General features: G+C 41.3%; 1 protein-coding gene across 7 annotated transcripts in view; it reads right to left on the bottom strand.

The window, feature by feature from the left end:
* Positions 1–16025, bottom strand: part of ogdha (oxoglutarate dehydrogenase a) — a 72864-nt gene that overhangs the window by 45420 nt on the left and 11419 nt on the right. For all 7 annotated transcript variants that reach the window (XM_021606721.3, XM_021606722.3, XM_090238155.1 and 4 more), the window contains one exon: positions 11309–11693. In XM_021606721.3, the coding sequence (XP_021462396.1) occupies positions 11309–11533 (225 nt within the window). In that variant the 5' untranslated portion in view covers positions 11534–11693. The remainder of the gene's footprint in view (positions 1–11308; positions 11694–16025) is intronic.

Genomic DNA, 16025 nt, shown 5'->3' with positions numbered 1-16025 from the left:
AAACATTAAACTATTTTTGAAAAGATGTAATGTGAAATTAACTTTCTAAATGAGTATGGCTTTTCATATAAAGATTAACTAGTCAGTGGCCATGTCCATGTGAGCATAGACATTACGTCGGTGTCAAGGAACCGTCCTTTTCTTCTCCAGAATATAAAACCACCAGTGACGAAATAAAACATTTATGCCAAAGAGACTCAGGCAAGCCAGATGTCTCGAGTGGTTAAGACCACGCAAACCACGGTGTAAACTAAGGTTGCAAATGGTTAAACTCAGATTTTTCGAACAGTACAGAATAAGAGCAAATCTTAGATGTATAATTACTAGTCTGCGGCTAGAAATTACGTAAATCTCGAATGAGAATACTGACAACCGCCGAAGCATCTATTTTAGGAGTACATTTCCGAATTCTAACCACCTACAACAACGACAGACTGTGTTCCCCCAGAAGTCAACCAGACTTTTGTTGACTCTCTCCAGCAGATGGACCGGCGAACACAGCGAGAGACAACAAGACATACTCGTAAATATGTAAATCGCAATTTAAATTTTCAAATGAGCGGTTGTTCATGTAAAGTATTAGCAATTTCTATGAGTGTAGTTATAAGCTAGGAGTTTCCCACTCTTGAGAGGTCCACACCCCTTCCCTTTGTCTACCAAGCTCTCATATCAGCTTAGCACACTAGAGACTTTTCTATCATTGTTAGTAACCAATATCTGTTATGTAATTGTGTGTGATTATTTAGTTAGTAAATAAATAATTAAGCCAATGTATATGGCTGATTCATAATGGAAACTAGGGTTCGTGCAGATATCTGAATGTCGTAAAATTCTTGTTTGAGACTGATAAAAGGCAAAGAATAATTAATGACTGATCGATGACTGAAATGTAAGAGATCTTTAGATCTAAGAGTTAATTCGGAAGACGTAACTCCTTAAATAAACTTAATCCGTGGCGCCCCAGGTTATTAATGAGTTAATTGTTGCATGATTTAATTCAATCAGGTAGTCAATTAAACGTTAGGTAATCGATTTGATAAAATAGCACGTCATCACATTAAGGATACTAAAGACACAACACCACAAAAGCCTAATAAAATACTTCAAAACAGTAGGCTAACTGCATATCGGGTCTCTCACTGTGTGGTGACTTAAGTACCTCTTTGCCATGCAAATGAACTGAATCCCAAAAACACATTTCCACTGCATTTCAGCCCTGCCACAAAAGGACTAGCTGACATCATGTCAGTGATTCTCTCGTTAACACAGGTGTGAGTGTTGACGAGGACAAGGCTGTCTGTCATGCTGATTGAGTTTGAATAACAGACTGGAAGCTTCAAAAGGAGGGTGGTGCTTGGAATCATTGTTCTTCCTCTGTCAACCATAGGTACCTGCAAGGAAACACGTGCAGTCATCATTACTTTGCACAAAAGGGCTTCACAGGCAAGGATATTGCTGCCAGTAAGATTGCACTTAAATGAACCAATTATTGGATCACCAAGAACTTCAAGGAGAGCGGTTCAATTGTTGTGAAGAAGGCTTCAGGGCGCCCAAGAAAGTCCAGCAAGCGCCAGGACCGTCTCTTAAAGTTGATTCAGCTGCAGATCGGGGGACCACCAGTACAGAGCTTGCTCAGGAATGACAGCAGGCAGGTGTGAGAGCATCTGCACGCACAGTGAGGCGAAGACTTTTGGAGGATGGCCCGGTGTCAAGAAGGGCAGCAAAGAAGCCACTTCTCTCCAGGAAAAACATCAGGGACAGACTGATATTCTGCAAAAGGTACAGGGATTGGATTGCAGTCATTTTCTCTGATGAATCCCCTTTCCGATTGTTTGAGGGCATTCGGAAAAAAGCTTGTCCGGAGAAGACAAGGCGAGCGCTACCATCAGTCCTGTGTCATGCCAACAGTAAAGCATCCTGAGACCATTCATGTGTGGGGTTGCTTCTCAGCCAAGGGACTGGGCTCACTCACAATTTTGCCTAAGAACACAGCAATGAATAAATAATGGTACCAACACATCCTCCGAGAGCAACTTCTCCCAACCATCCAGGAAGTTTGGTGATGAACAATGCCTTTTCCAGCACGATGGAGCACCTTGCACCTGCATTGCCAAGGGCTAAAATAGGAAGGACTTCTATTTCTGACGCAGATCGCGCTGCAAGTCCTGCCTCTCCCATCTCCTCATTGGTTTATAGAAGCAGGTACCCTGATTGAAAGACAAACTGTTTTTCCAGTTGTCGTGGTAATAGTGAAAGTTTATGTGAATATGAAAGTTTAGATGCCAATCACCATATAAGTTCAAAGACGAAAAAAGCCTGGAAGGAGGAGAGGGGACTAGAAACGATTTGGTTGACCATTTTATGTGTGGATTAATTGTCGGAGTAGAGGACCTTGTGCATTTCAGGTAAAACAACAACCAAATGTTTTTTCTCAGGACAAATTAGCTAGCATGTGCAAGCTAGCTAGCTAAATTTCCATACATGTTTCATGTTTTTCGACCTGTCCCCAAATTAATGTAATTGGTTTAGAGTTTGTTTTGATATTTTAACCTGCGTGTCGTGATCGCGTTTGGTGTGGGGGGACAAAATACATTTATACACGATGGTGCACGCGCGCAGCCGGTTTGGGTTCCGTGTGAGGCAGCAGACTTTGTGAAAGTTAATATTTGGGTAATTCTCAAAACTTTAGGCCACGACTGTACAGTAAGGCGTCAGCTTATCTGAACTAACACTTCTGAATTTCTATTGGTGTGCATTTTTAAAGTGCTGAACAAAGGCCTATCTTGTCGCAGCTCGTTTGCTTGCACTTGATTATACTTATACCATTTAAACACGGCTCTAACGGCTCTAACAAATTTACTGAACATAAATGTCATGTTTGTGTATTGTTCAACAGTCATGCCGGCATTCGTTATTATTGAAGGAAAATGCAGTTCTTATCGAGTTACACAAATCCAAAAGGAGCCAGTAAAAAACATTTATTTAAACTAAATCAGCCGTGGTTTTTAAAAAGAGAGTAAATGAGGCTGAATAACTTTGATACCAGACAAGGCTCCGCTGAAAGCCAGGTGTAGCGGTGGTAAGGATTCACACCATGGGGCTGAAAGAAAAGCTCCACTGTCAGGACAGCTTTCTGTAGGCCTTAACAGTTTGTGGGCACCCTTTGTCATCCTTATTGTGCAATTAATGTATTGTTTAGTGTTGTGCCTTTTGTTGGCATGCATCTAAAATACAGGTTGAGTGTGTGGCACCATGATTTACATGCTAAAATCACCACTGCACAGGAGGAACCCTATGACAGCTTCCGGTGTATTGGTTGGGGGGGGGGTAGCATTTCACTTAGTGTAATCAGTATCACATATAGCCTATGTTACTGTGCATGTAGATATGGTTGGCCTTGTTTGATAGGGCAATTGGACGTCTTTCAGTGATATTGCTAAACACACAAGCTGACACATTTCTCCAGGCTCTGAAAGACTACAACTGGGGTGGGGCGTTGCGTCAAGCTCTGGCCCCTTCCCTCCCCAAGGCAGAATTTTTTGAATGGGGGTGTACACTAACAATCTTTTGGGCAAAACTGAAACTGAGCAGACAATGGCTTCAAGTGATTCCTCTAAACAAGGGTTGACAGTGGTTATGACTATGCACATGGATGCATTCCAAAATCACAAAATTATAGGCATGATGCAAGAAATGATTCCAAACAAACAATTGTTGGCTATGCAGCAAGCTAAGTTTAGTAGCTAACAGTGAGTGAGGAGAAACAATACAACAATTAAACTGTTGTAAATCTCAAACTGATACTACTATAAAAAAATATATATGCCTGTTAAAAACATGGCTGTAGCTAGATACTAACTACTTACTTACCTAGGTACATTTGTAGGGTCTGTTCACTGTGCAAAGGTTCAGGTTATGCCATATTTCTTCCTATTAGGCTACATATTGTTCTAAATGCAATCTCTGTGCCTACGTACTTTCACTAGTCTACCCTAATGTTGTTATGCTTGCTCAGTCTTATAGACTACAACGTGTGGTGTATGGGATTCTTTCTGGAGTGGATTCTTGGGAGAGAAACATAATTCCTTTGCCTGCATGTGTCATTGTAGCAAAACTGTATCCCGTGAACTGTATCCCTCTTGATGGACTGGACATGCTGGACTTCATGCAGAAGATGACTCGAGAGGACCTGAATGTCAGCTTGATCATGACAACACTCCAACAGCTTTACAAGTGTTCCCTGAACTTAGTGTTTCTTTGGAATAGCAATTTCATCATGACCACCTCTCCCCATCATCTGCTAACAGATGTTATCAGTTATCTTAGCTACAGCTGTGATTTAACACCAGATGTGATTTACCCAAAGATTTACGGGCGATGCAGTCTTGGTCCTCGGCGTAGACTGACGGATTACTTCATGAAGCAACAAAAAAGCTTTTTAATAATTGAGCATTTTCTAAAATTCAAATGGACACCCTGCAACTGGACACGGACATTTAGACTCCAGTTTCCACTAATCGAAGACAAAGACTGCATCGCCAAGCTAAGGATGGTAGAAAATTCTCTGTGCTACAACAGGGCCTAGTCCTGTAACTCCCAGTATTTTTTGAGTCATTAAATATTATACACTCCTGTATTTTAGATTGCCAAATCAACATTTGGATATATCTGAAACCAACATATTGATGATGGTACAGCTCACATAAATACACTGCTAAAAAAAATAAAGGGAACACTAAAATAACATCCTAGATCTGAATGAATGAAATATTCTTAAATAATTTTCTCTTTACATAGGCGAATGTGCTGACAACAAAATCACACAAAAATTATCAATGGAAATCAAATTTATCAACCCATGGAGGTCTGGATTTGGAGTCGCACTCAAATTTAAAGTGGAAAACCACACTACAGGCTGATCCAACTTTGATGTAATGTCCTTAAAACAAGTCAAAATGAGGCTCAGTAGTGTGTGTGGCCTCCACGTGCCTGTACGACCTCCCTACAGCGCCTGGAGATGCTCCTGATGAGGTGGCGGATGGTCTCCTGAGGGATCTCCTCCCAGACCTGGACTAAAGCATCCGTCAATTCCTGGACAGTCTGTGGTGCAACGTGGCGTTGGTGGATGGAGCGAGACATGATGTCCCAGATGTGCTCAATTGGATTCAGGTCTGGGGAACGGGCGGGCTAGTCCATAGCATCAATGCCTTCCTCTTGCAGGAACTGCTGACACACTCCAGCAACATGAGGTCTAGCATTGTCTTGCATTAGGAGGAACCCAGGGCCAACCGCACCGGCATATAGTCTCACAAGGGGTCTGAGGATGTCATCTCGGTACCTAATATGAGGATTCTGTGTTATGAACTATAGCCCGTTACCATATATGTGATTGAATATTATCTGCTGTTGGCTTGTGTGGATGTATGCATGTGTTATGCAACATAGCTGACTTGAAACATTGTCAACAGTTTCAGGGCCATGGGCCTTTCTCATGATGGAAAAATACAGAATAACATGAAGACAGGAACTGTGCAATGAGTTGGGGGGGGGGGGGGGGGCACATTCAGAACGTAGTGTTGCGAGAACAAACGGTCTTTTGTTAGATAACAGGAGCCAGGTGCGAGATAACGGTATCGAGCATGAGCGCATAGATATTCTTCACAGCAACAGTTACATCTATCAACTGAAGCGTTTAGGGGGCTGGGACCAGCCTCTACGCCAACAATCAACAATAGGCTGGGTGAGTTTAAACCACGCCCAGTCTCTACTCTGACAGGCCGGCTCGGAAGCAGGAACTATCTCTGTCAGGGTATATTTATAATATCTTTGTCAAGAACAAGTCAGTTCTCTGTTTGCCCTGCGAGGTGGGACAGAGAGCCCGTATATACGAAAATTGCATTTACCACTTATTGCCTAGCTAATAAAAAAGACATAGTATTCAATCTGTGACTCATTGTCATATTTATCCTGATACCAGATTCAAATTGACGCAACTCTAACACTAATGGCAGTCAGGCTACCTCTGGCGAGCACATGGAGGGCTGTGCGGCCCCACAAAGAAATGCCACTCCACACCATGACTGACCCAACGCCAAACCGGTCATGCTGGAAGATGCTGCAGGCAGCAGAACGTTCTCCACGGCGTCTCCAGACACTGTCGTCTGTCACATGTGCTCAGTGTGAACCTGCTTTCATTTGTGAAGAGCACAGGGCGCCAGTGGCGAATTTGCCAATCTTGGTGTTCTCTGGCAAATGCCAGGGCTGTAAGCACAACCCCCACCTGTGGACGTCGGGCCCTCATGGAGTCTGTTTCTGACCGTTTGAGCAGACACATGCACATTTGTGGCCTGCTGGAGGTAATTTTGCAGTGCTCTGGCAGTGCTCCTCCTTGCACAAAGGCGGAGGTAGCGGTCCTGCTGCTGGGTTGTTGCACTCCTACGGCCTCCTCCACGTCTCCTGATGTACTGGCCTGTCTCCTGGTAGCGCCTCCATGCTCTGGACACTACGCTGACAGACACAGCAAACCTTATTGCCACAGCTCGCATTGATGTGCCATCCTGGATGAGCTGCACTACCTGAGCCACTTGTGTGGGTTGTATACTACCTTTCTCATGCTACCACTAGAGTGAAAGCACCGCCAGCATTCAAAAGTGACCAAAACATCAGCCAGGAAGCATAGGAACTGAGAAGTGGTCCCGTTGTCACCACCTGCAGAACCACTCCTTTATTGAGGGTGTCTTGCTAATTGTCTATAATTTTCACCTGTTGTCTATTCCATTTGCACAACAGCATGTGAAATTTATTGTCAATCAGTGTTGCTTCCTAAGTGGACAGTTTGATTTCACAGAAGTGTGATTGACTTGGAGTTACATTGTGTTGTTTAAGTGTTCCCTTGATTTTTTTGAGCAGTGTATATTCTGTGAATCGATAAAGGCAGACACATTGAGGTTTGATCGAAAATATCCATATTTATTTTATGGTCCTTTATCCAGCTTCGGTACACTGGCAATGGTGTTTGACTTGGTGGGCTGTGGAAGCTGAGTGCTTAGGGGGAATGGTCTTGTCCCGTCTGTGGTGTACAGCCAGCTGGATAAGACTGCCGAAAGTGGTGTAAGGCTCGTAGATCTTAACCACAAACTGTTTGGACCTCTCGCAGAAGATTCGCTGGTAATGCACGTCCACTGGAAAGACATGGTTGTGTTGGTACCGTTTTACACTTTTTGTGGAATGGACGTAGGGCAACACACCATTGTTGGTAAAAGTGTCAACCGATTGGGAGACAGACTAGTGTAGCGATTAGGGACAATGAGGGACATTGGCAGCTACTTTTGAGAGGAAAGATCATTCAAAGTGAATGGGCTGGGGGGCTGCGGAAGGTGTGAAAAGTCTTAGTAGTGCAGTTCTTAAACAGTATGTATTTATTAAGGATCCCATTAGCTCCTGCCAACGCAGCAGCTACTCTTCCTGGGATACAGCAACATTAAGGCAGTTTAATGTATTGTTGTGTATGGGAGATTGAAAAGTGCTATTTCTCCTCAATCGATTGTTCTCATTCACAACAATACCGTCTATGTACAAACAAAACCCCTTCCTCACCTCAAAGACCTGTAAAAGATCTGTAAACCTCCCCCTGCCCATTGACTTTGACAGGTCATTCTTCTCAATAGTAGCAGGGGATTTTTGTAGACGTGTATTGTGTTTTGAGAATATACATATATATTTTATTTATTTAATAAAATATTTATTTTACCTTCATTTAACTAGGCAGGTCAGTTAAAAACAAATACTTATTTACATTGACGGCCTACTTTTCAGCAGGGCCCGTGGACGGACTCCAGATAACCAGTTTTTGAAAAGGTCAAAAGAGAAAAGGGGTAGACTAAATTAGTCTGGAAGGTGCGCGGTCCACAAGCTACATCTAACTAGCTATGACCCCACAACACAAACCCATGCAAAAGCTTCCCAATTCATGTTTATGCCATGCTTACTGTAATTGAGCTATCTTAGTCATCAACGTGTAAATATTTTTGCCCATTTACCTTCCCCTTGTGCAGAGCAAGGGGTTGGAAACACATGCTGGTGGAATCAAATAATGTACCACCTACAACAAAAACAATTTAAATCACCCCACTAATTGTATTGATCTCTATTAAATTGTCTATCTTAGCACACCGAACATGAACATTTCAATATTATCAGTTAGTTAGCATCACTAGATTGGCAGAAAGACTGCTAGCCAGCTGAGAACCAACTTACCACCCATAGCTATTTATCTTTACTACCAACACACCGAGGGCGAGTTAGCTATTTCGACAATTCTATTTTTTTGTAACAGAGCGTTTTCCATACAAGTGTGGAATAGATGGCTACCAGATTGAGTTACTCTTATTTTCTAACGTTAGCTAGCTTACATCAGCTAATGTTAGCCCAAAAGGTAGAACGAACAGACAAACATGTTTACTCTGCAGAAGGTACCTAGCTAGCTACCTACCAGTCTAGAAGTGACTACCATGGCATGCAAGAAAATGATTTTCAGTGCGTATTCAAAAGATAACTAGCTATATGATTTAGCTGATGGCTTTCAGGACTGTAACGTTACCTAGCTAACGTACCTAGTCCAGCTAATGTTATGTTACCTCTACTGCAATTGAAAATCTTCTTTTCGAAGGGAGAAAACAATGGCACCGCATCACTTCTCAGGTCTCGTCGAAATGGATTCACTATCTGTTCAGCCTGAAAATACTACTGATAATCTTTGGTCACCATAAGCATCATTCTTGATAGCCGAAAAACCCCTGGCAGCATAGGGGTAAATCGCTGGTTGGTAGAATGGTAACTCATTTTTGCGCTTATTTGTAATTAGCGCAGCCAGAAGGAACAAATGTTGCGTCAAGAAGCAGTGCGGCTTGGCAGGGTCGTGTTTCGGAGGACACATGGCTCTCAACCTTCGCCTCTCCCTAGTCCGCACGGGAGCTGCAGAGATGGGACAAGACAAACTACCAATTGGATATCACAAAATTGGTGAGAAAAAGCGGTAAAATAATTACAAATAAGTTACAAAATGACAATGTATAAAATGCCTAGAGAAGTTCTGAGATTATTGCGTGTTGGCTGTTTTAAGTAAACAATGTCGTTTCTACGAATGCTGGACTTTGTGGATCGCTATGAACAGACGAATACACAGGAAGTAAAAACTTCCCAATTCTACCAGTGAAATGAAGATGCGCTCGTTCCAGCTTGGGGTTTGGATAAAGTTGATGTTAATGACAAAAACGTAATGTTGCTAATTTAGTAGGGACTAAATGCCATGGCAGAGCCAGGGTAAAATTCACCATTAACTAATTTCCTGCATGGTGATGTCACCATGGAACGCCAAAACTCCATTCCACCGAAGTAGGCTGAAATTTCAGGCCGTCTATTCGAACAGCTCTTACACTAAAATTGCATTATGTTCACAATTTTCCAGCATTATTCCAACCTCAGTGTGAAAATATATTTTAAAAAAACATGAAGTTCACTGACTGCACTGGGCCTTATCAAACTTGTATGCCATCTGTACATACGAATAAAATGGTTACATTAAGAGCCTAGCTGGTTAGCCACAGAAAAAGTGAGCAGCCTTCCCGCTAGCCATGATTGGCTGGGATGAGTGGGCTGGACATGCCGAGAGTTAAGTTTGGATTGGTCTGCCACATAGCACGCATCTGTCTATTGGAGCTGGTCAGTATGTTTAGGTAATCGTATCAAACGCAGCTTTAAAAAAAAAAGAAATTCCACATTGTAAAACTGCATAAACCTAATGTCAAGTTAAAGTGTAATGTTAGGTTAGCTTGCTGGCTCGCTATCTAACGTTATGTGTATGCTCTCCACTTTCTGGAGAACCGAGTTTTGAAAGTGGAATTCGAGTATGATAGCTAAGGAGATGGAAAAAACAACAGTCTGGATAACATCGTAAAACTAAGGCAACCATGCATGGCATCACACAGGAGAGGCGTCCAACCATGATGTATACTGGTAAGATTCAGATATTTCACGTTTCTAATTTTGACAGAAAGTGGTTTAATTTCAAGTGTACTGTTAACAAATTAACATTAGCTGGCTGGGTCGCTAGCTAACGTTATGTGTATGATCTTATTCCTTGCATCTCAGACACATTTGCTTAGCTAGTTATAGCCATAGAATCTGGTTGGTTAACTACCTGCATTCATGCAGGGTAGTAACGTCATGAGTTGTGATTATGGTCCATTGTTTAGCTAGCTAGCTACATATCTTAACTAATTTTGACAAAGTATTTTAATTTCAAGTTACAGTGTACTGTTAAGCTAGCTAGCTAACATTAGCTGGCTGGCTTGCTAACTAACGTTATGTCATGCATTGGGATTCATTGTTTACCTAGCTAGCTATCTAGCTAAATTTCTTAACAAAGGTCTCGCGTCAGTGTGCCAGAGCGCAGAATAACTGATGCCTTTTTGAAAGCACAACACCCGTTGAATATGTCTGGTGTCAGTGAACTTCGTCAACAAAGCATTTTTAAATTGTTGCCAACAGCAGTTACAGTCACCAACACTCTGGATAACATGAAAAAAGCCTAACCAGCTCTGCTAGGGCGAGTAAAACGGTCAGAGTGGGGTGTTCTCTCATACGTGTCTGGACGTAGCTAGCCAATGTCAGCCAGTTAGCTTAGGTGCTTGACTGTCGTGAGGTCAGAGCTCTTAGAACAACCCTACTTATTGGCCAGAGTGTCCAGTGTGCGCTCTGAATGCGAAACCACAGATAAAGTGAGTAATGTTCAGTGAGCTGTTCTTTCTCTCTCTCTTAGATGTCTGGAAGTAGCTGGCAAGTTTGTACAGAACTGGGATCAACCCTCAAAGAGATGTGTGGCTAAGGCTTAAGAGGGTGTGAACAATGCTGAAATGGGTGTAGACAAAGAGGGGCTCTCCTCTCCAATAGTAGTACCAAAACATTGAAAGACGGTTCTCTCAATAAGGAGTTGATCAGCTTTCAAAGCATAATTTCTTTCCCATTGTTTCCTCAAATGTAGTGTATGATAACCATTTCGTAGCTCTGAGTTTCTACTTTTATCCAATGTAGAAAAACTGAAATTCAAATGTTGCTACATAAGACCGAATACAGGTGGTGAGTCACATATGCTGGGCTAATTATTGTCGATGTGTTAACAAAGCTGCATCTACCCATGAATTTCACACCGCGAAAGACCCCCCCGAGACAGAAAGTGCAGGAAGATCTCACTCTGTAGGAGCTGGATGCCCTGAGAACACCCCACTCCTCCGCGGGTAAAGGGCCTTACCTTATGAACACTCTTGGGGTCCTCTAGCCATGAATAGTACATCTCCTCCACATAATTGGAGCTTGTTCCATTGAGGAAAGGCTCGGCAGCCACAGGCGCGGTGTAGCACCTAAATGGCTGAAAAGTCCTTGGTACGGCCACACGCCTCTGCTGTGAAAAGTTCTGAGCAGTCTGAGAGGCTGTCAGCGGCCGCAGCCGGGCAGCGCAAGTCCTTAAGCGATGCATCGCAGTCCTTTAGCACACAACTCGCCTGTCTCTCCAAAACAATCACAGAGAGGGATGGAGACTCCTTTCACTTCAACCAAACTGCAGTCAAATGATCCACAGGAAAACTTTTTCCAGGGGGCCTTTGGTTTTCGCTTGTCAGCGGTGTTTGTTTCCTAACCTGCAAAAGATTGAGAGGTTGTGTGATTATATAGGCAATGTGTAATGAGTTAACAGAGTGAAAGGGACAGCCTGATGCATTAAAAAAAACAGGGTAAAGCAAACTTATGTCACAGCCAGCACCTGCATATACACAGAGTAATAACAACTGTCAATATTAAATTGCATTATTGGTTTTAAGGGAATGAAAGTACTATTTAATGAGTGTCATCACTGATCCTCCAGGGATGTGAATACTGCATGCACAATGTTGAACTGTGTTATATTTGCTTTACTGGTCAAAGAGATGACTGAGCGCTCTGGTTAATGCGAGTGTTGGCAATGTTAGTCTAGAATGTGTTTTGTAGCATCAGAATATTCATTACTCATGACAATATACACAGGTTGGGCTCAACTATGCCGGTGCAGCTGGATGTGAACTGTTGGGCATTTGCAATAATACATGGCCAATTTAAGCAGTGAGTTGTGTAAAAAATAGTAATATGCGGGTGGGCTATGAAGGACACAGGGATTCTTATGTTTACCTGATCGCTAAAGTGTGTTATTCTAGACAGAAACTGATATGTTTGTCTTATCATAAGCAGGATAAATTGATGGAAGGGTAATCAGTCAGTGTAAAATGAATCTGCCTGCTTATTTTCCTCATAAAATTGAGGCAACTACTCCCACCTCAAATTAAATACAGGAACCTGCTCACATGAGTGACAAGCTAGCATGCTTAGCTAGCTACTTCTTGACAAGTTAGATATCATGTTAGCTAGTATGGAAATAGCTGGAGAGAACATGTTATGTGTAAAGAAAAAAAGGTAGTTAAGAACCCATTTTAACAATATATGTGGTCTTCCTGTATCTACAAGAACATGTATCCCTTCCTGAAGCTACACCTATGTTTTGAGCATATCCATACTTGTAACCTAACATAGCAGGACCACTGTGAAGCAGGCAAGAATAACTAAGTACTTCCGGGTCATGGATTTTTAGAATCCTTCAGAATAAAATTCTTGACCTGTGTACTTTGTAAATTAATAATTAGGGTGAAAATTATGGAAAATGTGCACAATTATCGATATATTTTATACTAGTTATCATAAAGAATAATTTAAATTATATGATAAGCGATAAATATTTTTTTAAGTATTTTTTGTTTTGTGAAAATTGTGCATATAGGCTCTGTATTTAAATATAATTAAATACAAATTCAACAAAAAATAACTTGTTGATGCCTTTGAATTCATTTTTAGAAACACAGGTTTTGCCAGTCTGTGGCTTCAGGCTAATGCGATGGTGCCTGGAGAGCCGGCCAGCAGCGGAGTATATCCTCTCCACACTTGCAGAGCCACTTGGGATGTGTAACACCATTTTTGCCAGTCTTGCCAGGCTGGGCAAAGATGAAGATTATTTTTCTATAGGTAGGCCTAAAAAGGTTTTTAGGCTAAATAACTCAATCAAAACAGAAATCTCCTTGAACGTGGGAATACGCCAAAATCAATAATGGCCTATTGTATAGATAATAGAACAAAACGTTTATAAAAATCGTTGCTACAATGACAATTATCTACCCACCTAATTTATTTTAGCATGCGCAGGTAGTAAGTACACCATCATACTTTTGGGATAAGTGTCTTTTCAGATCCCACAATGATTCTTTAGTTGTGGACATTCTTGCTCTTTGTCCTCAACTTTGTAAGGACACCTTGATATAACACCTGTGTGTTTTATCAGTTTCTTTATGAAAATATTTAGCGAACTCCATGACCGTGGCTAAAGCAATCTAATTCCACCAGCATGCGTTTCCAACCCCTAGCTCTGCACAAGGTGAAGGTAAATTGGCAAAAATATTTACAAGCTGACAGCTAAGATCGCTCAATTACAGTATGAAAAAAAAAAACATTTAACTTGGAACAACTAGCCCACCTAGTGTCCATTTAAAAGCACAACTAATGATGGAATTGAACTCACCCCTAGGTGGCCCATAAAGGGTGGGAAATCAGCTGAAAAGCAGTAAATTTGGCAAAATGGACTCTGAATATATGATTTGTTGCTGTTGCATTTTATTGTGTTGTAACATGCGGTTGGCTACCTGCAAGGCCTGGGAAAGGATAAGATAGTTGGTTGTGGGTGATTGGTGTTGGCCTATGTATTATAGCCAAATGAAGAGTTTCTACTAGAGGTCGACTGATTAAATCGGAATGGCTGATTAATTAGGGCCGAATTCAAGTTTTCATAACAATCGGAAATCGGTATTTTTGGAAACTGATTTGGCCGTTTTTTTTTTTTTTTTTTACATCTTTATTTAACTAGGCAAGTCAGTTAAGAACACATTCTTATTTTCAATGACGGCCTAGGAACTTGCTGCCTCGTTCAGGGGCAGAACGACAGATTTCCACACAGTCAGCTCGGGTGAGTTAATCTTGCAACCTTACAGTTAACGAGTCCAACGCTCTAACCACCTGCCTCTCATTGCACTCCACGAGGAGACTGCTTGTTATGCGAATGCAATAAGCCAAGGTAAGTTTAGTAAGACAAGCAGTCTCCTCGTGGAGTGCAATGAGAGGCAGGTGGTTAGAGCGTTGGACTCGTTAACTGTAAGGTTGCAAGATTGAATCCCCCGAGCTGACTGTGTGGAAATCTAGCATTAAACTTATCTTATAAAAATCAATCAATCATAATCACTAGTTAAACTAGTAATATCGTCAACCATGTGTAGTATCTAGCGTGTCCTGCGTTGCATATAATTTATGTGGTGTGTATCGTTGCTCCAATGTGTACTTAACTATAAACATCAATGCCTTTAAAATCAATACACAGAAGTATATATTTTTAAACCTGCATATTTAGCTAAAAGAAATCGAGGTTAACAGGCAATATAAACCAGGTGAAATTGTGTCACTTCTCTTGCGTTCATTGCACGCAGAGTCAGTGTATATGCAACAGATTGGGCCGCCTAATTTGCCAGAATTTTACGTAATTATGACATAACATTGAAGGTTGTGCAATGTAACAGGAATATTTAGATTTATGGATACCACCCGTTAGATAAAATACGGAACGGTTCCGTATTTCACTGAAAGAATAAACATCTTATTTTTGAGATGATAGTTTCCAGAATTGACCATATTAATGACCTACGGCTTGTATTTGTGTGTTATCATGTTATAACTAAGTCTATGATTTGATAGAGCAGTCTGACTGAGCGATGGAAGGCACCAGCAGGCCCGTAAGCATTCATTCAAACAGCACTTTGTGCGTTTGCCAGCAGCTGTTTATGACTTCAAGCCTATCAACTCCCGAGATTAGGCTTGTGTAACCGATGCGAAATGGCAAGCTAGTTAGCGAGGTCCACGCTAATAGCGTTTAAAACGTCACTCGCTCTGAGAATTGGAGTGGTTGTTCCCCTTGCTCTGCAAGGGTCGTGGCTTTTGTGGAGCGATGGGTAGTGCTGCTTCAAGGGTGGCTGTTGTCGTTGTGTTCCTGGTTTGAGCCCAGGGAGGAGCGAGGAGAGGGACAGAAGCTATACTGTTACACTGGCAATACCAAAGTGCCTATAAGAACATCCAATAGTCAAAGGTTAATGAAATACAAATAGTAGAGAGAAATAGCCCTATAATTCCTATAATAACTTCAACCTAAAACTTCTCACCTGGGAATATTGAAGACTCATGTTAAAAGGAACCACCACTTTATATGTTCTCATGTTCTGAGCAAGGAACTTAAACGTTAGCTTTCTTACATGGCACATATTGCACTTTGTTTTTGCATTATTTAAACCAAATTGAACATGTTTCATTATTTATTTGAGGCTAAATTGATTTTATTTATGTATTATATTAAGTTAAATAAGTGTTCATTCAGTATTGTTGTAATTGTCATTATTACAAATAAATAAAATGTAATATATATTTTTTAATAAATTGGCCAATTAATCTGTATCGGGTTTTTTTGGTCCTCCAATAATCGGCATCGGCATTGAAAAATCATAATCGGTCGACCTCTAGTTTCCACTCTATAAATTGATGTGTTTCGGTAAAAAAGTGTGTTTCTTAAACATAAAGACAAAAATGTCTATACCTTTCAGCTCTTTAATACTAGGTTTGGGCATCGTAATACCATCAAGGCATTTACACTATTACCAGCTTAGTACACAAGGGGGCGCCCAAAAAATGCCAACAAGCACAATAGCGAATTTCCAAGGAGGTTGTTAGTTTGACATGCTAACGAGGGAATCCAGCTCATAAAGTTATACCTATAAGTAGAAGCTATTTAAATGTAATTTTTTGGTGATTTTGGACATTTACAAGCAAATGTGAAAGAGATAATATGCAAATGAACAATG

Source organism: Oncorhynchus mykiss, chromosome 6 (genome assembly GCF_057628025.1).
Source record: "Oncorhynchus mykiss isolate SJ-2025 chromosome 6, ASM5762802v1, whole genome shotgun sequence".
Classification (NCBI taxonomy): domain Eukaryota; kingdom Metazoa; phylum Chordata; class Actinopteri; order Salmoniformes; family Salmonidae; genus Oncorhynchus; species Oncorhynchus mykiss.
Note: the sequence above shows the minus strand (reverse complement) of the source record. Positions and strands in the feature narration are given on the sequence as shown.